The sequence below is a fragment of the Tetrao urogallus genome (genome assembly GCF_951394365.1).
Source record: "Tetrao urogallus genome assembly, chromosome: 9".
Classification (NCBI taxonomy): Eukaryota; Metazoa; Chordata; class Aves; order Galliformes; family Phasianidae; genus Tetrao; species Tetrao urogallus.
In genome coordinates, this window is record NC_136822.1 from 8,785,622 (window position 1) to 8,808,983 (window position 23,362).

Sequence of the window (23,362 nt, forward strand, 5' to 3'; positions counted from 1 at the left end):
TACAGCAGTACGTACTTCTGTCCTTGCTGAGCAAGTACTTGTACTAATACTTATAGATAAACAAGATTTTGTGCTGAGACCTGTAAGCTTCTCTGCAGTCTTCTCTGATGAGTATGGCCAACAATTTTAACTGTCTTCTATTCTTGTCACTTATTAAAAAATAATGTGGCTAGGGAAATAAATGACAATCTCTTATGCTCTAGACTAAAACCTTTGACACAAAGCTTTGTGAATGTGGATGAAATTATTGATTTGCTAAGGGAAGTTGTGCATGTTAGAAACTTATATGGATTGTAAACAGTGACTGGATAAATTCACAAAAGAAAAATCAAATATTCCAGTTATCTACTCTGAGTATGCTACGGTGAAACTGGGAGAGGGAAGCATTATGCGCTTATCCTTTCTTTACACCATTTCTTTAGCATCTGTTGCTGGATGCAGCAAGAAATTAGATAAAGGAACTGATCTGATATAGCCACTGTTACTGGAGGGTTCTGCTGTGATTATTTAGGCAGTCTCTGTATAGGAGGAATGCTATCTACTGTGTTGATTGTTGCCTTTCAGGTCCCAAAATACACTTGTTTCTGGTATGCAGCTCACTGAAGTAATTACTTTTGTACAGAATTAATTGATTCAATAGCTCACATTAATTCTCCTGTCCTAACATGACCACTGAGAGCATGCATCCACAAATTAATGGATTAATAAATAACATATAAATGGATTAATGGAACCCAGTGAGACTCTGTGCAGATGCTTGGATTGCTTTTTTTCTTGTAGATCTGCAGGTAGGATCACTGCAGGATAGAAAGCTGAACTAAACACATGGAACCCAAAATCTAAATGCTTGTGTTCAGAGGTGTATACCCAAAGCAGGAAAAATGTGAGATTTCATTTGAGGAATCTTCAAAAAATGAATCTTGTTTTCTTAAGATAAACTTATGTTCTTTATACTATAGAATTATATTTATTTCTTTTCCTTACCGGCTCCCCCTTTTGTCCATCCACTCCAATACCTGGATTTCCCTAATTGACAGAAGAATGTATATAGTTTGAAGGTTATCAGAAAATGTTGATATGAGAATTTAATCAAGTAACTTTAAATCAAGTAAATTTAGTAACAAGTAGTCATAAAGGACATTTCAAATATTTGTGAAAATTAACCTATTATTTCACTAAATATTTCAGGAAAAGCCATTGCCTACCTGTTCACCTGGCAAACCAGGGTAACCTGGAATACCCTTTAAAAGAGAATGAGAACAAGTTAAGGTGACATGTTTGATTTAGAGACAGAACTTTGAGAATTACTTTCACTTGCCAAAATCACCTAGATGCAGAATTTCCTTGATTTCTACCCATCAAAAGTGCAATTTACTTAGCATGCTCACTGCTTTCAGCAGGACTGAAGTCTGGATCTACATCTGCCTGTTTCACAAAGTGGCTTCAGGGAAGGGGAATAAGGTGAAAGCACTAACAGCGTTCCCTTGTGACCATGGACTGCCAGTATGACTTGTTTTCACAGGCATAGGAGGAAGCAACATATGCTCTAATTCTAACTAAGGCAAAAATATCTATTTACTGTATGCCTCAATAATTACGTGTAGGCTTTGATTCACATTAAAGCAATTTCTAAAATTGGTGTGCGTATCCTGAAAATGAAAGACTGAGAAACTGTGATAATCTTACAGGCATGCCTGGTTGGCCTGGGTATCCAGGTGGGCCTGTTGTACCTGTCGATCCTCTAGGTCCCTGAAAAAAGACAACAAATGACCTGTTTGTGAAGATATGAAGAGATTACAATTTTTTTTTCCCCCACAACGCTAGTTTATCTGAATGCCTGCACTGCTTGAACTCAGTTTACTGGCATTTCACTTACGTATGCCTCTCTTATAGCTTATTTACCATACCAGAAACCTCACAGCCATTACAGCAGCTCGGTTTCTGAATAATTGTGTACTGATATTGTTCGATGCAGTTATATTTTATGAATGAATTGAGAGAATACTTTGTTAGTAACTGTACTACAGTATGGGGACTTGAAGAATCTCATCAGCTAACACCTTTTTGACCAACAGTATGAACTAAAGTCATACAAGTCTGTAAGAGCCCAGTGGTGAAATTAAACTCTCTTCTTCTTCTTAAAGGCTTTTTCAGCAAAAAAACGTGGTTGTGTGTTATATAGTCTTGGGAGAAACTGTTGAAGAAGCTGTCAAATCTCTACATATTTACTGAGGAATCCTGAATTTCACAGGATAAATATTCTGCGTTTCTGAACACATAAGGAGCAACAACTGCTTGATGCAGAGTCACTGCCTGCATGCAAACCACAATGCAGGTGGGTTTGCAGTCTCTTTCTGTGCCTTTCTGCAGCAAAGAACTGGTTATGGAGGCAGATAATGGAGACTTTATTTTTGTTGGCATTTATCCTGGAATTTTGCTAGTGAGGCAGGCAGGGAGAAACCATATTACCTTATTTTATGAAGAAGGAAAATTAGAATGATCTCCTAGACAAAAGGCAAGTATAGAATCCATTGGCTGTACTTACGGGCATACCAGGGGGGCCAGGATCACCTCTGTCTCCCTGTAAAGACAGAAATTTAGCCAAGGATACATCAAAAGCTTTGATTTTAAATAGTTGTTGGAATTTTCTAATTTTTTAACGCACCAAGTTTTATTAAACAGTGAGGACATACGAGAACAGTTGAATTAGCTATGCATTCTTCCTACAAATATTATTTTTTCCCAATCAGACACTTACTGGGGGTCCTTTTCCAAAATACGAAACATACACTGAATTTCCTTTTTCTCCTTTTTGCCCTGGGTTTCCCTATGAAGAAAAAAAAGTATATTAAAACATTATGATCCACTTATTGATATCCTGTGCTTCTACACAGACTGAATAATAATTTCTTAGGTTGTACTACTAGTGCCCATATATTGCTAGGTAATCCACTAGGATCAGCATAACTGCATTAGCATGTTGTAGTTCTTTTGTCTAATAAGACCCTTACATGTGAAGATGCCTTCTTTACAGTTGAGCAAAACAGCTCCTCACAGGTTCTGAGTCCTGCTCTGAGATGCTCCTTAGCTCTTCAGAATTTCAATATTCTACCATCTTCACAAATCTTGCCTGCAGTATCAACTACATCAGTATGCCTACCTTTTCTTTCCATGAGTTAGCAGCTTTAAATATTACATGCTCCATCTTCTCCAGAAGTTCACACTATGATGTAGAAGAACCTAGTACAATTCTGCATACAATTAAAAAGCTGAAAGTATGAACTATGATATAGATTTCAACCTATCAGTAAAAATATTTCACAGTCTACCACTATTAATAAATCTGATGCCTACAGGCCCTGCTTATTTTAAAAAATTAAATTCCTGTGCTTCTTTCTGTGGAGTCCTTTATATAACTTTACCTATCATAGGGCCCTCAAAACCTCAGTCTGACTTAGGAGGAAAAGTTAACTACTTTAGTAAATTTTAAATTGTTGAACTGATGTCTAAAAGCATACATATATATGTGAAGAACAAGCATATTAAGATATTTCAGAAATATTTGAAATCCTAACATACAGGGTATAACTTAACTGAAACCTGCAACAACTATTGATTTCAACAAACTGGGGAATTTTAGAATTTAACCACTTTAAAACTTCACTGGTTTCTTGATAAATACACCAGCTGTTCAAATCCTGAAGTCAGAATGGAACTGAGAAAGTAGTTATTCCTGGTATGATGCAGTAAGAGCTACAGCTGCCTGCAGCTGGATATACCTACAGTAAACTTGATACAGTTTACAAATCAGACAACAGCTGCTAGGAAACACATTAAGCATACAAAAAGTTATATTTGTATGTTGTTATTTTACATGTGAATTTGTGTAATAAGAGATATTTATTAGAGTCAATTACATGACTAAAGTAAAGGCTTTCAAATAGAAACTAATTTCTAATTCATTACTGAAGCAAATGAAGTAAAGAGGAGGAATATGCACACACTCATTAAAAATTATGCAGGAAAATATTACAAATAAGAAGAAACTTTAAAACGTTAGCTGTAATATATAGTCAAGTCAGTACTTGGTGCAACAAATTGATTTAAAAACAGGCAACCCATATAGAGGTTGTAGCAGCATTCTTGCACACAAGCAAATATGTTTACTATGTCTTGTTTTTCTGAGTAGCAAAATTAATTTGCACTGGATTTTTGTGTCAATATCCAAGGCTACATGCCTATTGTGCCTCCCTTTATTTGTAGGTTGCAAATACTAGACCTGACAAAGAGCATGCTCCTGGAATTGGGAGGGCATATGCTGCAATTTGTCCCATGTCTCATTTTTATTTTACATTATTTGGCTAAGCATTAAAGGTAGAACTCCACTTTGAAAGCCATAAAATGTAAGAAAACAAAGATAAATTTAACAACTTGAGACTAAGCCATTTTACCATTTAGAGGGTAATATGTTGCCATGAGAGGTATGACCTAATGATCTATACCACAAGAGGTGTAATATATTAGTAAGTATTTTAACTGGTTTTATGACAGCATTTATTACACGTCCAAGACTTGAGTTGTGTGCTTTTTCTATTTGCTGTATTTTGGTAGTGTCACTTTGATAGTAATCACTCTCCACTGATTGCTTATGATTGAATCATCAGCATCTCATTTAGCTTCTATTAGACGCAATTGTCTTTTCATGTAAATTGTAGTTGTTTAATTTTTTATTTAGAAAATTCCAGGGAAGGTCCTAGATCAACTAATGAGTTATTACAAATCATCAACAACTAAGAATTGTTTCCACAAGAAGTCAAAGACTGGGGAAAAGAACAGTTCAACATAATTTCTTTGAAGCTATAGTAATGCATGTCCCTTACTGATGCTAATTTGAGTTTTATTTTCACTAGAAGCACTGCTAAGCTAATTATTTAAATACTTTTAAAAATGCTTTCAATTTTAACAGGAAAAGTAAACAACAATATCAAAATGATAATTTAAAATATTTTAGCTGTAGGTATCTCTGTGTTATAGATAAACAGTAAGGCAAGTTTAAGTATACATAGAGCAATCATTAGAATCTATTCAAAAAGTGGCGTATGAAACTGTAATGCCATTGTTTTGGAAGAGACTTACTAATATATTCGTTGTGATACTTCACTAAAAATCTTCATATGTTACAGGAATTGATGAAACTTGTTGAAAATTCCAGTTATTACTAATTAATCTCAGGTATGTTCCTACTAGTCAGGCTTTTAAGAAGTTTCAAGTAATGATAAATGGTATGTTGATTTCAAGTTACTTTTGTAATCTGGTCTTAGATTTGGTGTCATTGTGCACTGGTGAAACAAAGCAGAATTTAACTCTCCAGCTATACACATATACTTAAAAGGCCAAACGAACCTCACATTCAACCTCAATCGTACTCTGCAAAGTGTTCTTCAATCACGTTAACCTCAGCAAAAACAGAAGGTGCTTGGAACTTCACTGTGAAAAGTTAAGCTAGTGCAGTAGTCTGAAAATCCTTTCATTTAAAAGGCTGTCAGCTTGAAGGGAAAATGTAGATATATATTATTACTAGGCAATAGCAATGCCTTTAACATACGTAAGGACCTCTTGGTCCAATATATCCATTTTCGCCTGGAAATCCTGGATCTCCTCTTGAGCCATTGCAGCCATCTACACCGTGTTTGCCCCTGGGTCCTTCACTTCCTGGTAATCCCTGAAAGGCAGTTTAACATTTATTAGAGATACACCATTGAAAATTACATAGAAAATTAGTTTTTAAATTAATGAAACAGTTCAGAAACAAATATCACAAAGCTGAAGTAGAGACCATATCACAACATTCCAAGCTTTACGTCCCTGCAATAGAAATATCTTCCATTGTGATCAACATTTATTTCTGAAGTGAAGCATTGCAACCCTATATTTTTTATGTTTTTCTTTGATACATAGTAAATATACTGGGGACAGCACTGGGTAGAGGGTCAGACTGAGCTCTCATTTGAGTCAGTAACTAATGGGCTATTTTCTCAGGAAAAGCAGATTGGCTCTCTAGCTATAATATTTCTCATGGCTGTAATGAAAAGCTGTTTTCTCTTTACTGTTTCTGAAGGACATACGGAAAGATCAATTAGAAACTGCAAGGCTGCTTTAGATGATAAGATAAAATGGGAGAACACAACTTGACTCAAGCACACAGTAATCACAGAGAAAGATTGTACATTCCAGAATTGAGAAAGTAATTTTCCAAATAACAAAAATTAACCAATGTACAGATAAAGTGTAGTTCTACTTCAAATTAGATACTAGATGAAGAAGTAATTTTTTTTTATTCTGAAAAATCATCAGGAAAGCATCCTGTCCACTTGCCAAAAATGTTCTTGACAATTTAACTTCAATTTAATCTAACTTTAATTAACTTCAATTGCTCTTCACCGCAATTTGAGGATACGCTTTTTCGTTATCTGTTTCTCAGGAGCATTTTGTTCCTTGTGCAAAATTTTGCATTATATAGACATTCTGGAAGAAGTTTCACTGTCAATTGTGGACAACAGATGCTAAGATCCCCACTCCGTTTCTGGTTCTGTTTTTGCTTTCAAAATTCAACATTTTAACTTTAATTGATCCATATGAAACCAATAACAGCAAAAAAAAAAAAAATAGTTATAATAAACACATAAAGATTTTTTTCACTATTCTGCATCTAAGAGATACTCTGTTTTGTTTTTTTTTTACCACGCTGATTTCCTCACTAAAAACCAGATTCACAAAAATATATAATCACATGCTTCTACACTTAGGACTGACTTCTTCAGTCCTTATTCATGTAAAATTCAATGGTTGCTTATTTTTTTTGTCTTCCTGCAAAAGAACTACAGGCAAAAATAATTTAAAAAATTGAACAAAAAAACAATACATGATTTGAGACAACTTTCAGAGATATGAAGAATGCATCAAACTATAGTCTGCTGTAGAGACTAAGACAATAAACAAATTTTTAATCCTAGCACTGACACACGCTGCAGGAACTAAGGCTTGTCTCTACCTTCACTGCCCCACCTCCCCATAAAAATGATGTGGTTATTTTCCAGGGATTTTGTGGAGTTTTTTTTATAAATTATAAACACAGTTGAAATTAGCTAATTTATATATTTGCAACACAAATAATTACGTAGTTGGCACAATAGCTACAGGTATAAAAACAACATATTAAGTGTTTTATTCTATTAGAAGACTTGTTTTGACTTTAAAGAAACTGCATTTTTTATAAAGCAATATTCATTCAATACGTACAGGAACACCATCTAAACCAGGAAATCCTGGGACTCCAGTTGGGCCCTAAAAACAGATAACATAAAAAAAAAAACCAAAGCTGATGAGGTCATTAACCCTTAAAAAGAATGAAAAATAAGAATACATGATACTATACATTGACAAACAAGCATACTCTTGTTTGAAAAATGAATTAAAGCCACAGTTTTATCAGAAATAAATATCTGACAAAAGTTAAGGGGTTTAGTAAGAAACTAAGGTCAATAGCTACGCATAGTAAAAGGACAAATGTCAAATTCCTAATTTCACTGATTCTCCAGTGACTACAGAAGTATAAAGAAATTGCCTATAACAACATATTATTCTATGCATAATTTTTACAACCCTGACCCTGTTTTGATAATAGAAGGAGAGGTTTCTACTTATAGGACTTATATTTCGCTTTAAAATTTCAGTTATCCACTGAGATTAGTGAAATTAGATAATTAAAATTAATATGAAGTAGCAAGAGCTATTTATGGGGATTGTACAGCTACGTAAGATATAAACTTGAACTGCAAGTTTTATTCTTGAAGTGGTAATAAAATTCTGTTAAGTGTACAGGATTTTTAAAAGCACCATAATACTCCCTCCAACTCCATATTCCTCCCACAGCCTTCTCCGAGTTTAAGGAGGATTACATGGTATAAACTAATCAGAGACTGGTCTCTGTTGTCGTTTTTTATTCCCTGATTATTCTAATTTTGCAACCCAAAGGGGAAAAAAAAAACCAACAACAAACACTGAAACACGTTTTCTAAAGAAAGCTGTAATTGATTTCTGGGTGAGCAAGAGGATAGTTTGGCAAATGCTTTCTCATCATGAAAGCAGGTTCTGTTTCATTGGCTAATACTTTACATTATATAATGTACACACCCAATAGAGCTGTCTGTGGTGTTTCCTACCTTATCACCTTTTTCTCCAGCTGGCCCAGGCTGCCCATTCTCACCTCTCTGTCCTTTTTCCCCTGGCAGACCAGCTGGTCCTGTAGATCCCAAGGATCCAATTGGTCCTTGAGCTCCCAGCTCACCAGGTTGACCCTGAAAAGAGTCCAAAGAAGTGAGTGAATACTACCGTAAACCTTGAAATAGATAGTGTATTAGAGATGGTTGTACAGATAAAACAAGTCTTAAAATGTATATATATTTATTATTCAAAACAGCTTGCTGTACAGGCAGCAGATCTATTCCATGCATTAGATGCTATTAAACACAACTTTAACAACTTGATTAAGGCCGTAATTTCTTTTTATCTTCAGCAGGTCTCCAGCACCACTGTCAAACTGACTGGAATAAATTCCAAGTCCTGGCTCTATCAATGTAAGTAACACTTGTAAGAATAAGGCTCCATATTTCTGCCATCAGGGGTGGCTCATTTCAGAGAAAAGGCCATTGTAGACGTTAGAACAAATCAAGAGAGTTTCTTTTTTCTTCTAGTTGTATTACATTCTTATCATCTTAAGTTTTCCTAGGTCACGTATCTTCTGTCATCGTCTCAGATTTTAGCACCTTTTAATGAAAAAGGTGCGAGGTTTCATACAGAAAAAAACGTTAGCAGTTATCAAACACACAAAGTATCAATTTGAATAGATTGTGTTGAATGGATTTAGGAGGCTTTAGAATGTCATTTATCTATATATCACTCTAAATTCTGCATCTGCACCTACAACACAATACAATTTGTCGCTGTGTATTTCTACAAAGTTTTCCAAGGTCACCCTTATTGTCAAGTAAGAACACTGTGACAAAGAACAAGTGGATTTTTCAATCTATAGCATCAGTGTGGTTCTGTTTGGGTTTGGTAGCAGTTTTTGCACTGTGCTGCTAAATAATGATTAAATCATAGGTTTTAAATATGAGATATCTACACTTGACCCTACAAAGCCCACATTACACCACATTATTAAAAAAGAGAGCAATATGGAGCCATGTGCCTGTCAGAGAAAGTGTGTCTTAAAACACCACAGGAGGGCAGTAAAGGATATTTCAGTACAATGTCCATTCACAGAAATGACAGGCCATACATTACTTTCTATGAATGGATTCAAGAAAATGAACAGAAATCAAAAATTACTGTAGACATATTAATTAGCTCCAAGTATCAAATTACGTTGAAAAGATAGAACTAAATTCCATTCTACCGAGTGTAAATATTTCAACAGACTGAATCTGTCTAAACAGAATATTTTCTCAAAAATTGCAAGCAGAGCCTTAAATCTTTTTTTTTTTTTTCTTTTTCTTTTCTTTAAAGCTGAAGGTCCTATTAGAAGAGCAGAGGACTACTTGGAAAAGAATCCTTGCACAATTCATTTTCCATTGGCCTGTACTGGCACCCTCACTTAAACCTTAATGTTGCTTCCAGTGAAGTCACTAGCAAAATTTCCAGGGCAAAATCAGCATTCTGTCTTCAGCAACACTTATAGTTTTCTTGATAGTATAATTTAAAGTGTAAAATACTACAGAAATTCATGGCTACTAGTAGGAAAATGTGCTGATTCTGCATCCTTTTTAACAATGAATGGATAGTTAGAATTCCGGGTGTTATTTGAGTATTTGCTGGTATGAACAATTGCAGCTTATCTACTGGCAGAGCTTTGTACCTCCTCTGTTGAAAAAATGATTTTATTAATTGATGTACTTTTAAAGAAGCTACTACAGACTCTAATAGCTTGATTTTAAAAAGACTGAACAACCATTTTGATTAAAGATTCATTTTGAATATTAGAAAAGTGAAACAAATTAGGCTAATAAAATAATAAAATGCAAATATTTGAACTACCCACTCCTGGAAGCAGTACTATTTTCTTAGTACATGGAACTAGCAGTTGCCATGCAAAATATAACTTTCACCAGCGGGGGGGGAAGGCAAGATATTTCTCAGTAATGCTCAAATGCCTTGATGTTAACAAAGCATCTTCTTGACAAATTTCTGCAGTGACTTTAATATTTTAATTAATGTGTACACTCTGCATCCAATAGTTGACAGAGAAATTTTTTTCAAATTATAGACATGCGGCCCTTCGTGCTGATAAAAATGTCTTTAGTTGCTACTCTGTTCATTTAATTGACTCTACGGTTTGTGTCTTCAGCAGGAGGTAGTGAAGTCATAAAACAGAGTCACTGAATCCAGAATTCACAATAGGTTTGACAGCTGATACAACTTTAGAATGCCATGTGAAGCTGGTGGATTGTCTCTCTTTCTTTCAGCTCAAAGACTGATAATGACTGGGAGCTTTGTTAAGACCAAACTGATACCATGTCATAACATCTATTATCCCATCTATTATTTGTGCCCATCCAATGTGACTACCACAGCACTGCAGTCTCAGGACAGCTGTACAAATAAAGAGGATGAAGGTAGTCATGTCATGTTCATGTAGAAATGACAAATTAGCTCAGTTAAAATGGACTGAATATTATGCCTCCTCTGCCATCTGATGTCAATAAATTCATTTAGGTTTTCACGGCCTTGCTAATTGTCTAGGTAAAGAACCACCCATGTCAAAACTATGGTCTGTCATTTTAGCATATCCTGAGCTTGATCTGCAGTAAGAAACTGACTTCTGACAAAACAAGACCATTTTTCTTGGATCAAGTATGTTTCCTGCAACTAAGACTGCAAATAATTCAGAATTGTGCAGCAAAGCACTTATTATAATTTAGGAAAGACAATGGTCAAGATTCTTTGGAATGACTGCTTTTGCTTGCCTGAGACATTGAAGAACACCTGACTTTCAGAGCGCCCTGAGCATTAATTGCTTGAAAATTTGACAGTTTAGAGTAGTCTTAATTGGAATACACAAAGGACACAAACAAACAACTTGTTCATGTTATCAGAGTAAATTCTATGCCTCATTTCTCATTATCAATGAAGTCAAAAGACCACCAGTTATTAGCTTTAATTAGAACAGTACCTATGTGATATGCAGTGTGGAAGTATTGGGGATTCGTGAAATGCATTTACTTTCTGCTCACATACACAAAACCAAAAATTCTCAGCAACTGCACAGAATCAGACTGTAGACACATAATGTAGTACTCTTTTCATTCTTCACTTGACTCTGGCATGTAACCAGTCCTTATCGTTTCATCAGGGATAGGATGGAGAAAGGGAGGAAAACAGAATAGTCTAGAGTGGAGGAGTGCACACAGCCATTTGCAGACAGATGTTTTCTTTTGTAATTTGCTTGGTGAGGTGGAAGCATCTGCAACTACTCTTAAGCTCCACCCATGCTTTCTCCCTTTTTGGAACTCAAGCCATAGCTTTCAGGCCTTGTAGGAGTTTAGGAGTATTCTGGGAGGTTTCCACTCCCTCAGACTAATTGTGTAGCACAGGGGCCAAAACCATTTCTACTGTAAGTTAAGACTTCCAATTCCACTTTCTAACTGCTAACATGATCAAGATAAGACAATATTTCAAGAAAAATCTTTGTTTGACTGAAAAATATATGGAATGTAATTAATTGTGAGTTTGTTCAGAAACAACAGGTGGGACAGTGACTTTTAAGTATTATGTAGCTTTTTTTTATAGTCATATTTTGAGCCAATTAAATTCGGTAGTAACTTGTAGTGATTGACTTGAATCAGCATCTTGCTCATGCTGCAATCTTTTAAGATATTCTGTGCTCTTTTATAATATTTTGTGATTATCCAGTATGCTATGGGAATGTAGTACTTGGGGATGGATTTCCAGAGGTCCCTTCCAACTTCTACAGTCCTGTGATTTTGTGTGCAACCTACTCTAGGGAACCTGCTTTAGCAGGGGAGTTGGACTAGATTAACTGCAGTGCTCCATTCCAACCCCTGTGACCGTGATAATCTTCACAGTGATTTTTTGTTGAAACACAACAGATCACAGTGAAAAGCTGAAAAAAAAAATCACCATGTACTTTATCTTTTTTTTTTTTTTTAAACTCTGAACAACCATAAAAAGAAGAGGCATCCAATAAGCCAGCGGGTGTCACTATCGCATAAAAGAAATACTAAATGAGAAAATTTGGTGCTGAAATACTAAGATTGTTAACAGTTGAAAACAGAGAGTTACAAATAGAGTATTTTAGACTACAAATCATTAACATCAAATTATCTAATAAAATAAAATTAACTTTTGCTCTGATGTTCAAGATCAAGTTGGATGGAGCACTGAACATGCTGATATACTGAAAGGTATCTCTGGCCTTGGAAACTGAGGTTGGAAATAAATGAGTTTTAGGGTCCCTTTCAACCCAAGCCATTCTATGATTCATTTTTTTTTTTATAAGTGGTTCACTGATTGGCAATATTTGGTTGATTCAAATCTATGAAAAAAAAATTTTGTAGAGTTTTGTAATACCTCAAATTTTCTTCATCAGTGAGGAAAAGGTCAACAATCTGAAACTGATAAAAAACACTATTTATAGTATGGTGGGTCAGGAGAACCAAAACAAATGAGGAAAGAAAGTCCTCAAGAACAAAAGAAAAGATAATTTATGAAGTTTAAAATTTTTGGAAAAAAAATAGAAACATACCTAATATGAATAATGCTATTTTACAGATGCTGTGGATGTATTTTTTGTACAAAGAACAGTCACAAACAGCCCTCACTGTGAGGAGAACAAAGTGATCCTTTTCTGTTCCGCATTCTGGTGAGTAGAGTCCATTCTCTACTATCTCAGGAATCTTCTATTTTAAAACTATATTGCAGCTAATATACTGAGAAAAAACAATCAACAAGTATTAGGCAAAAAAGTGGGACAGATCTGGGTTTCCTCAAATGCTAGCATGCTTGCTGTATCTCTGATTATGGATTCAACTAAGCACATATATTTTGAGATCAAATCAATGGATTTTATATATTTGCTTTATCTGTGTGCAGCTTGAAAGTTCAAATATAATTGCTAGACTCTCCATGTGAATGACAGACTGCCATTAATTTGCTACGTATACATCACACCACTATGTAAAAAAATGTAGTTTAAAAAACACCTCTTAGGCACAAAAAACTCAGAATTTCCTGTTTCCCAGTTAGCAAATCTTACATATGTTTATGCTGCTGTAAATTGGACTTGGTTAACCCGCAGAATCTACAAAGGAAACATGATAACCCACAAGATCCATCAGGGAGATGTGACAAGAATAGCAACATCAGCGGACAGACCTACCATAGAATTAGATTTCACCATCAGTATCCCACAGTCCTGAAATACTCATGAGCTGACTTTTTGACTTTGGCAACAAATTGATTTAGTATCCCTCAGAAGTACTCATTTCCTATACATCATATAGAAGAAAATGTCAGACCTTCTTAGATACCTGCCTACTAAGTTGTCTCTTAAACTACTATGAATATAGGCCTCTTGCTTCATCTACAGAAGAACAAACGTTGGTCTTGCTGAATTATATTTGTTATTCTCTTGGCTCCAGGCATTTCACATGACCTCATGGAAGCTTGATCAGGTTGGGTCATGAATAAATGCTTGCTTTCTAAATCTACTTAACTCTATAAACAAAGCCAAAGGAATTGAATGGGATCAAACTCGGGTTGGCACAGGACAGGTTTACAATTGGTCAGTGCTAACTGCAAAAATTTTTTTTTTTTAAGTATCAAATTTTTTTTAGAGTAGCCAGCATTTTTTAGGCCTCTGATTCAATACTGCAAGAATTATGAAGGACCGAACTTCCCATGCTAAAGTGGGGCAAATGAAGGAAGAGTTTCACTTGGACGTATCAGGAGCAAATGAAAATCAAGAATTTTATGGAATTAAAAAAAAAAAAATTTTAAAAATACCAATGAAGTTGCCATTTGCCACAAATAAAATACATTGATGTCTGCTGCTTCCTTAAAGATTTCTTTTTGCTCATGTATAGTCATGGCAGTTTGTTTCTCTTATTCCTATGGTCCGTTTCTCTAGCTGAAACCTCAATTATCTTGTTCTCTTACAACATAGAAGAGTTTCTATTTTGACATTTAGAAGCTTTTTAAATAGGCATAATAGCAATGTCTCAGTTCCTATTGTGTTCACATTTGGCTGCACTTTTTTTTTTTTTTTTTTAAACATTTAACTAATCATACTTTTGCATAAAAAAAATGAATAGAAAGAAAGCTTATTGTGTACGGTGCCAAAGACCATAGGGCAACATTTTAGCTCCTACTTTCCTTTGGAAGCTTCAGAGAATAACACAATCCTGATAGCCATTCCTCATTTCAGACACCTAAATACATTCAGGAGTTTAATTTTAGGGGTCTGTTCTCTTATTGTCCTAATTGTTAGCTATGTTAGGAGAGAGCTGAGAGCTACTGTTAGGTCATAAATTTAAATGGTTTTATGTTCACAAAATGTAAATGTGTCACTTTTCACTGGTGATTATAAACAAACAAAGCTGATTTATATCAGCTCTAAAACACATATTCTACTTCAGTTTTAGTAGAAATCTCTTGATGGACTATCAGTCTACTCCAAACATGGAAACAATGTATTTGTTCATTTTAGTAGCTGAACTTCCAATGGATAATGCTTTCACTGCAAGGCTAAAAAGAAAAGTAACATTCTAAAATCTGCATAATGGCAATGTCATCAAATACCCTTCATAGTGTCAACAATAATCCCCCAAATGAAACTTGCCACGATATTTTTTTTCCACAGTTTGCTGACAAAGTGAAACCCTTAACAGATGGGCACACCTTAAACATGAAACTAGACAACAGCTTTTTATGAACAAAGATATTCTAGCTTCTTTAAAAATACTCTTTTCATCAGTATGTGGAGAAGGACATAGAGAATGACCGCTAGCAATGCATGAAAGAAGCTGTTTAGACTCCTATTCAGACATCAGTCTATCACTTCTAAGTTGGCTCTATGATGTCTGTCTAGCAAAAAATCTGCATGATGGTGCTGTCATCATCTTTTTGATGGCTTCAGCCAGAGGTATTATAAATAACGCACTTGACTTCATAGTTTCTACAACAGCACACTTTTTAGAGGGATAAAACCTTGTATACTAAATTATAAGCCTGGCTTGTAAACCTGGTTAATGAACCCTGGCCCTTGAAACTCTACCTCTACCTGGAAGTAGTCATCCAACAACAAAAACAAAGAATAACAAATGAGTATTCATGTTCCAGCTAGTCTAAAGAAGGATTTTTTTTTTCTTGAAAGAGTTTGGATAAGATGATTAATCATAATAGGTCTGACCTTGTGTGATCCTAATATATGTGATAATTACATATGTTACAATAATGAGACAATTTGCCCTTGCTCCCATACGATTCTTAGACTGCAATGTTTAACATAACGTCATGAAAAGAATCTCGTACATCTGACTCCTTGATGCAAAAGAATTAAATAACAAAAGCAACAAAACTGAACTGAAGGTGGTGTAGGTGCTACACATGCCAATGTAGTTCAGTACACATACTGTATATGTAGCTCACTTAGATGCTGCCATTCTCTTTCAGTGTTTGCAAAAGCCCCCCATATTGCAGTTCCTTTAGCACAGCTGAATGAAGATCTGTTAAATTTGGAAGTTGCTGTGAAGTTGGCTTTCCAGCTGGTCTGGATGGGATTATTGTTCCATTGCCTTTTGCCCAGCAAATCCATGAATTTCCTTTAATATTTTTGTATTTTCAGCAAATGTTTGCTGAGGAGGCTAGCTCACCCTTATTTTTGACATCTAGCCTGTTCTAAATAAATAAAAAAAGAAAAAAAAATACAGCACTAAGAAACCAAATGCACACTGTTGATTTTACCTCTACTTCTTTATAGACAGATTATTTAATAAACAGAACATTTCTGAAATTTTAGAGTTGCATACTATACAATGCCAAAGGCTTTCAATGATCATTCACTTCTTGCAATTTAAGGCCAAGACTGAGGTTAGACTCAAATGCTCGATCAACCAGACTGAGAGCAGAACTCAGACTGAGAAGAAGATAAAGCATGATGTTTTGCATTCTAGGAAGCTAACAAGAAGATAAATAAGTTTTTTAATTTTGTAATGACTAACATCTACAAAGGCTAGAAAAGCAAAGTTTGTGTGTCAAAGTGTAAAGACAGAACACAGCAGAGTTTAGAAATCAACAGGATTGTAGGAGAAAAAGAGTAAGTAATCCTATATAAAAAAGTTAATCACTGTGCATTAGAAAACATTTGCAACAATCTATCTTGAAGTGATGTTTATTTAAGTTATTTTTCATATAATGGCTTTATCAGCCATACTTCGACTTCTTACTTACCTATGACTAGAAACCACTGTATGGCATATAAATTCACGTTACATTGGAGGGACTGTACTTGTCAGTGCGTGTATTTCAGAGCTGTTTTAGAGAATGGTACAATTCTGATTTAAATTTGAATAATGATGTTGAATTAATTTCATACTGTTTATATTTCCATTGCACTTCTGTTAGGCACTTTGATCTAGACCTTGTAAGCATTTAGAAAACTAACTGCAAATACATGAGTCATGGTTCTTTTTACCTATGGAGAAACACAAAACCCTAGTGACTGTGGTATTGACCGATCATAGTCAATGTAATTCAGGTACGTAATTCAGAACCTCTAAGCTACTGAGAGAATTAGAATTGGGGGAAATTTCATCATCTTTTCCTTTTCCCCTAGTATCAAAGTTTAATTGCTTTTAAGTGATACTTCAGATCAGGTTTTTGGTATCTAAATCAGTCTATTCAGTAGCACTGTGAGACACTGCAATGCTGCTAGTCAAAATACTCTCCCTGGGATGTCCCTTTGTTAACAGTGTTACAGAGATAGACACATCCTAGGCCCCTATTATGAAAATTCTACAGTATGGGGTACTCTTGTATAGACATAATCCTGGAGGATTAGGATAGGATCCAAGGACACCAGGGCAGCAATCATGACACAGCAAACCGTGCAGCTGACTGCAGAAGCACAGTAAGGGAAAGGGAAAGGTGTGCCTTACTTTTGTGGCCTCTCAGGCTGTACACAAACAGGGCACACAGCTCCATTATTCAAGTTTTTTAAGATCAAAACTTTAACTTGTGCTTTGAAAGAAAATTATTTCATTCACTGTCAATTTTTCAGTTGTTCACTAATCAGAGAATGTATCTAAATAACTCTTTTCCTTGTTTAACATTTTAATTATTTTTACTAGCTATATATTTTAAGAAAAAATAACTAAGATAAACTAGTTATCACTGGACCACATTTCAGTTAACAAATAACAATATTCACACACTTGTAAGAGATGACCTTTAAAAATTGGAAATCATCTACTAAGTATCAAAAGAGAGGATGTACAAGTTACTAATTTTAGTGTACAATACGAAAATATCTAGACTTCATTTTTATTTATTTATATGCTGATTATTTATAAAGCAAAGACAATTCAGATTTTTTTTTATACACAGTGCATTAAGTTAGTAAAATAAAAACCCTGCAAGCTTTTTTCAGAATCACCTAACCAAAATAAGAAACAATTTCCCATAAAAGCAGCAAATGGCAGAGGAATTTTCTTTTAACCAAGTTCTTAGGAGAAAACAAGCACAGATTTCTAAACTTAACACATCTAAAGAATGGCCTTTGTCTATCTACCAGGTGCATCTCAAAGAATCCTTACCAAAATAAAAAGGCAACAAAACTATTACAAGCTTGGTTGCAATCAAAGCTGTTCAGATTCTTCTTCCAATGACAGTTGTATTTCATACCAGTGATAAAATTATGCTAGTTTACTGTATTCAGACTTGTTTATGATCACCAGCCATAATGATTGCAGAATAGCAACATGCACAAAATGAACAGTATTTGCAACAGCAGTTCTCATTAGTTCTATTTATCACTTACTCTTGATCCTTTTTCTGGAAAGCACCGACAAACTGAACAATCCTGTCCCCCACATGGGTCAATGTATGCATATCCTCCCTGAAAATTAAAAGGTAATGAATTTATTAACATACAACTGACAGTAATCATTTTATTATATGACATAGCACTTTATTTTAAACATTTTTTTTTAATGCCTGGGTTTTTCTAAAAGGGTAAAATACTAGGAAGAAATTGCTGTTTAAGTAAGCCTGCGCAGCTCTAAAAAACAGAACAAAATTTGTGGATTCTCTGTTAAAATGTTACTAAAAATAAGAATCTACTATTTATACTTATTTAAAAAGTGATAAAGCTTTTGGTTTGTACACATATTGTCCAATTAGACAATTTTAAGACAACAAATTTGGCTGCTGCTGTTATACCCACTGGACAATTTCCTTCTGTAGAAGAATCTTGACAGTAAACATCAGAATAAATTGTAGCCCTTCAACTTAATGCAGAAAAGCAAGGATGCTTTTGATTTTGCAGAAGATTTGTTATTTTAGAGGAATGATGCCCACACTTAAGCTGGTGAACCTACTGCTTCACTTAAGCAAGTATAATTCCCACACATGCTATAATTAGGGACAAAGCATTGGTCTGTGCTGCATCCTGAATTCTTTGGCTTCATTTGGAATGAAAAATAGATGTACAGGTATAGTCGGGCCTCTGTTAGACTTTCATACATCCTCTGTTCTGGCAGAGGGTAACTCTGGGACCACAGGACTCAAGACATGCACTCCTGCATCCAGGATGTGGCTAGATGTCTGGCTGAAAGACAATGATGAACACACAGCAGTTACACAATTGATGTTTGAGGTAAGGTCTGGCAATGCAAAACACTACTAGAGCCTAAAAAGTTTTCTTATACAACAAGCTTCTTTTATATTCAGAAGTCACTGGGCAAGGTGAAAGTCTCAGAGGGATGTTAATACCAGAAGCACGTGATCCACATCTCATCATTTCTAACACTTCATGTTAGTGACATGAAAGAAGCAGCAGGTCTTTGAAATTTTTCTTCTCAAAAGACTGACAAATGGTGATGCCTCACCATCTTCAGAGGTAATCCACAATTTACATTTGTCTGTAAGTATCATAGGAACATTACCCAATGTTTGATTAAAAGAATACATAAGTCAGTATTACATATAAAATCCTCCTGAAGTTCTTGCACCTCTCAGCACAAACGTGCTGGCAAAGTAGAAACAACAAGCAAAAGTTTAATGCTACTGCTGTACAAGGTGAAAGATATTACCTACCATCTATGTTGAGCAGTATTAAATATTGAAGCTAAATACAAATAGGCTGCATTAGAAATATTTCAACTGTCATAATTTTGATTTGTAACAATTGTAAATTTATAAACTATCCCAATAGGAGACTATTCAACTAAAATTACACAATAGAAGGCAAAACAGGCTGAATGCAATCCATGAAACAACTTTATTTAATCTTTGCCTATGAAATGAAAAAAAGTACTATGTACACAGTATTATTATGCATTATATATCATTAGTTTACTTAGTTCTCGTATCAAAACCTTCTGTTGTTGTCTTCTTGGCACCAAAGGAAGAGAATTCCTTTTCATCAAATTGAAATGAAGAAAAAAGAGTATTTTAGGAGAAATTAAAGTAACACAAAATTTAATGTCATTAGATTTATGGTCATAACTGAAGATTTTTATCATTCTTTTACATTTCCCAATGTATAATATTAAATATATGCCAATTATACATACCACATGCACTTACAAACTTACTCAAGTGGTTAGAATGTTTATTAAGTCACATTATTCAACAAAATTAAGTATATAAGTGGTGAGCGTGGCTTTGAATAGGATGGCAAGGACTTACAAGATTTAAAAACAGCTTAGGTAAGCAAGTAAACAGTGATAATGTGAAAAATATTTGCTTAGTTTGGATTTCTCTTTTATCAAGGTCAAAAGCATTTTGTTACTCGTTTTAATGATCAACAGAACACAATAGGTTTATACTTCTATTTTTCAAGGAGAAAACACTGATAAATATTAGATAACAAGGAAAAATTCTGTTCCTTTCTTTCTACAATATTTTTAGAATATCTGGTACTCCCAAGCCTCAGAACAAGTCAGTATGAGAGCTTCTCTCACAGGCTGTTTCTCTTTCACAAACAACTTCCCATAAAATTACCAATCTCCTTCATGCTAGTCTTTAACCTAGTTGTTAACAACTTGACTCCACTGGAATGTCAACAGAATGCAAGTTTCTAATAACATATAAGCTGCTTCCCTTTGTTCTATTTTTTAAAAAATAATTCTATCTTAACATTTAAACCAAAATAGGGTGACTAGAAAAAAAAAAAAACAACACAAGAAAAGTTTTTAATATTTATTTGCAGGAAACAAAGAGGAGGGACTCAAAAAAGTTCCACTGAGGGTGTTACAAAGATGAGGTAAATACGGGGAACAGTACTGAGAGGATAATATGGTAGATATTAACACTGTATTATATGTAAAGTTTTTACTTCAAAGAGATGGAAAGTACAGATGGACAGAGGTCAGTTGTAACATATAGAATAAGCACGATACATGCTACAGGGCTGTGAAGATTATCACAGGTCTGGAGCACCTCTCTTAGGAAGATGCTGAGGGAGGTGAGTTTGTTTAGCTTGGAGACGAGAAGGCTCTGGGGAAACCTTGTTGTAGGCTTCCAATACTTGAAGAGCGCTCATAAGCAAGAGGGGAGAGCAGCTCTTAAGAAGAGGGAAAATTTAGGCAAGATCTCAGGCAGAAATTGTTTACTCAGAGAGTGGTAAGGTACTGGAACCATCTGCTCAGAAAAGCTGTGGATGCCCCATTCCTGGAGGCATTCAAGGCCAGGTTGGATGGGGCTGTGGGAACGCAGTGAATGGCATGGGGTTGGAACTGGATGGTCTTTAAGATCCATTCCAACCCAAACTATTCTATTATTCTGACAACATAGGCCACTAAAGTGACTTGATGCGAAAGGATACAGAATCAGCACATTACAGCTTTTAAAAAGCATTTAAAGATGCCAAAGTTAGAATGTAGGAGAATAAAAGGAGAAAATCATAAAATGGTTAAGCTGAGAAATCGAAAGGTGAGAATTGCAGAAATACTGAAAGAAACATCACCATTTTCCCACAGAGCTGTAGGTCATTTTGGTGTACATAGTATTCTGTTAACTATACCAGCTTACTTGCCAACTGTTTAAAGTACAAATTGTCACTTACCCCATCAATTTCTTGTGCTGAAAAAACAATCAGCAGCCACCTGATTTAAGAGAAGAGGAAAGCTAGTTTACAACTAAACTTGAAATATCCAACCTTCACAAAAACGTTACCTCTAAAAATAGGAAGTATATACACATGGTTGGGGTGATTATTTAGTAAAAGTGTATTTTTAAAGGATCTGCATCATCAAGAAATGGTCAACACATCCTATGTAATTTTATCCTTTTGGATGCATGGGACTGAGTATTTACATATGGGGATGAGTAAACGATGTGAAATGATTCTGGGGCAGGCATTCAGGTATGAGTTTGACATTACTTTCACTTCTACAAATAAGTTAATTACTTGGTTATAGGAACATCTTTCCTCTTAAAACAGATTTAGAATTAGATTTCCTGTTTTCTACTGTTTAAACAGCGTAGAACCTGAAATTTAAATGGTCTCAATTTACAGACAGATGAAAATCTAATATAGTAAATTACTTGATATGCTTATTGAATTTATGACAGTCTACAGATCATTTAATTGGTGATTACTGTTCAACTGACAGCTAAGAATGTATCTTAGCGACTCTAGTTAAAGATTTTAGTGATCTGTAAAACTTACCAGGCAGTTCTGATAAGCCACTTAATTCGTTCAAATGAATCCTTTGTTAACGCCATTTACATTGATTGATGGACATGCAGCACTTTTTTTCTGTTTTATAAACCAACCAGCAGCTCTTCTGTTTTCTTCTGTGTGCAGATGGTCTATAGATACCACTCCATCCTGTTGTTGTTTTCTCCTCTGAACCTGTTTCAGATATATAGATATATATATCTGAGGTCCAATTTTACATGAAAAATTACTGGAAAACCAAAATGTGTTACCTATTTAAATACACCATAATGCACAGCTCTATATTGTCACTACATTATACTGCCCCTTTACAAGCAACCTTTTTATCAGCTATCCATTTATTTTGAGAGATCTATACACAGATCAACAAGAGAAGGGTACAAGATTTCATTCCAGAAAAAAAAAATAAGTCTTCTTCCACAGTAATGAACAAAAAGCATCTTGCATAATTATTTTATAAAAAACAGTCATACTCACTGATTCTTCTAAAAACTTTAGAAATAAGATGTGACACGTTTCCACAGTAAGGGCCTAATGAACTTCAAAAGTATATATATATTGTGTCTGCACTTTCATGACCAGATTTAGCAGTATCTTCTGCAAATTGGGCTGGAGTAGGCATTTGTGTAGGCATCTATATGTGACAGGCTGGGCTTTTCCTATGGTGCTACCGATTTTCAGTCTTTTTTCAGAGCTGTCTTCTAAATCTGGGGAGGTTATTTTTGAGGTTATTGAACACTGCCTAAGCAGACAGGGATTCACTTGCTTTGGAGAAGTCTCCTGAGTAAGGAAAGGCAATCAGTTACTGAGAAGGGAGCAAGGATTTGAACCTGCGGCCAAGAGGCTGCTCTCTTTTAGCTGCTCAATAGTGTATGTTCTTTGTAAAAGTAGTGAGTGTGCAGATACTGAAACATTACTTTCTTACTTTCTATAATTCAGTGTAACAGCTTTCTAACTAGAACTGATCTGTGGATAATATTGACTCCTATGTGTATGCACAGTATACCCACATCCCATAGTATGAAGAAGAGACTTTGTAAACAACCATGCGCTAATGAATGAACAGCCTAAGGCAACCAGTCCATGCTGCAGATTACACTCTACATGTACTGAGCAGCTCTCCATTCATCTGCTAAAGTCCTACTCTCTTTCTGTGCTCCAGTTTTCTACCTGGAACACCAAAGTGATATGCAAGTGTCAGCAAAACCCAACTCACGTAATTCTCAAAAACCTGGGGAAGGGGAAGGTAGAGAAAGCTTGCACTGTAATGTAACTGTGATTTTTAGTCTCCAGAAAACAACCGAGAAGGAAGACAATTTTATAGTTATGGACTCTGATGAGATATCACCTCAGCTCCCTTGTGAGCATTTTCCCATTTTT

General features: G+C 35.0%; 1 protein-coding gene across 1 annotated transcript in view; it reads right to left on the reverse strand.

Moving 5' to 3' along the window:
• Window positions 1-22,026, reverse strand: part of COL4A4 (collagen type IV alpha 4 chain) — a gene marked incomplete at both ends in the record, with an annotated part of 60,619 nt that extends 38,593 nt beyond the window's left edge. The window contains 11 exons of the mRNA XM_079539992.1: window positions 985-1,026; window positions 1,206-1,241; window positions 1,687-1,749; window positions 2,546-2,581; window positions 2,759-2,827; window positions 5,606-5,722; window positions 7,300-7,344; window positions 8,223-8,357; window positions 18,116-18,193; window positions 21,365-21,404; window positions 21,971-22,026. Coding sequence (XP_079396118.1) covers window positions 985-1,026; window positions 1,206-1,241; window positions 1,687-1,749; window positions 2,546-2,581; window positions 2,759-2,827; window positions 5,606-5,722; window positions 7,300-7,344; window positions 8,223-8,357; window positions 18,116-18,193; window positions 21,365-21,404; window positions 21,971-22,026 — 717 coding nt within the window. The remainder of the gene's footprint in view (window positions 1-984; window positions 1,027-1,205; window positions 1,242-1,686; window positions 1,750-2,545; window positions 2,582-2,758; window positions 2,828-5,605; window positions 5,723-7,299; window positions 7,345-8,222; window positions 8,358-18,115; window positions 18,194-21,364; window positions 21,405-21,970) is intronic.
• Window positions 22,027-23,362: the final 1,336 nt, after the last annotated feature.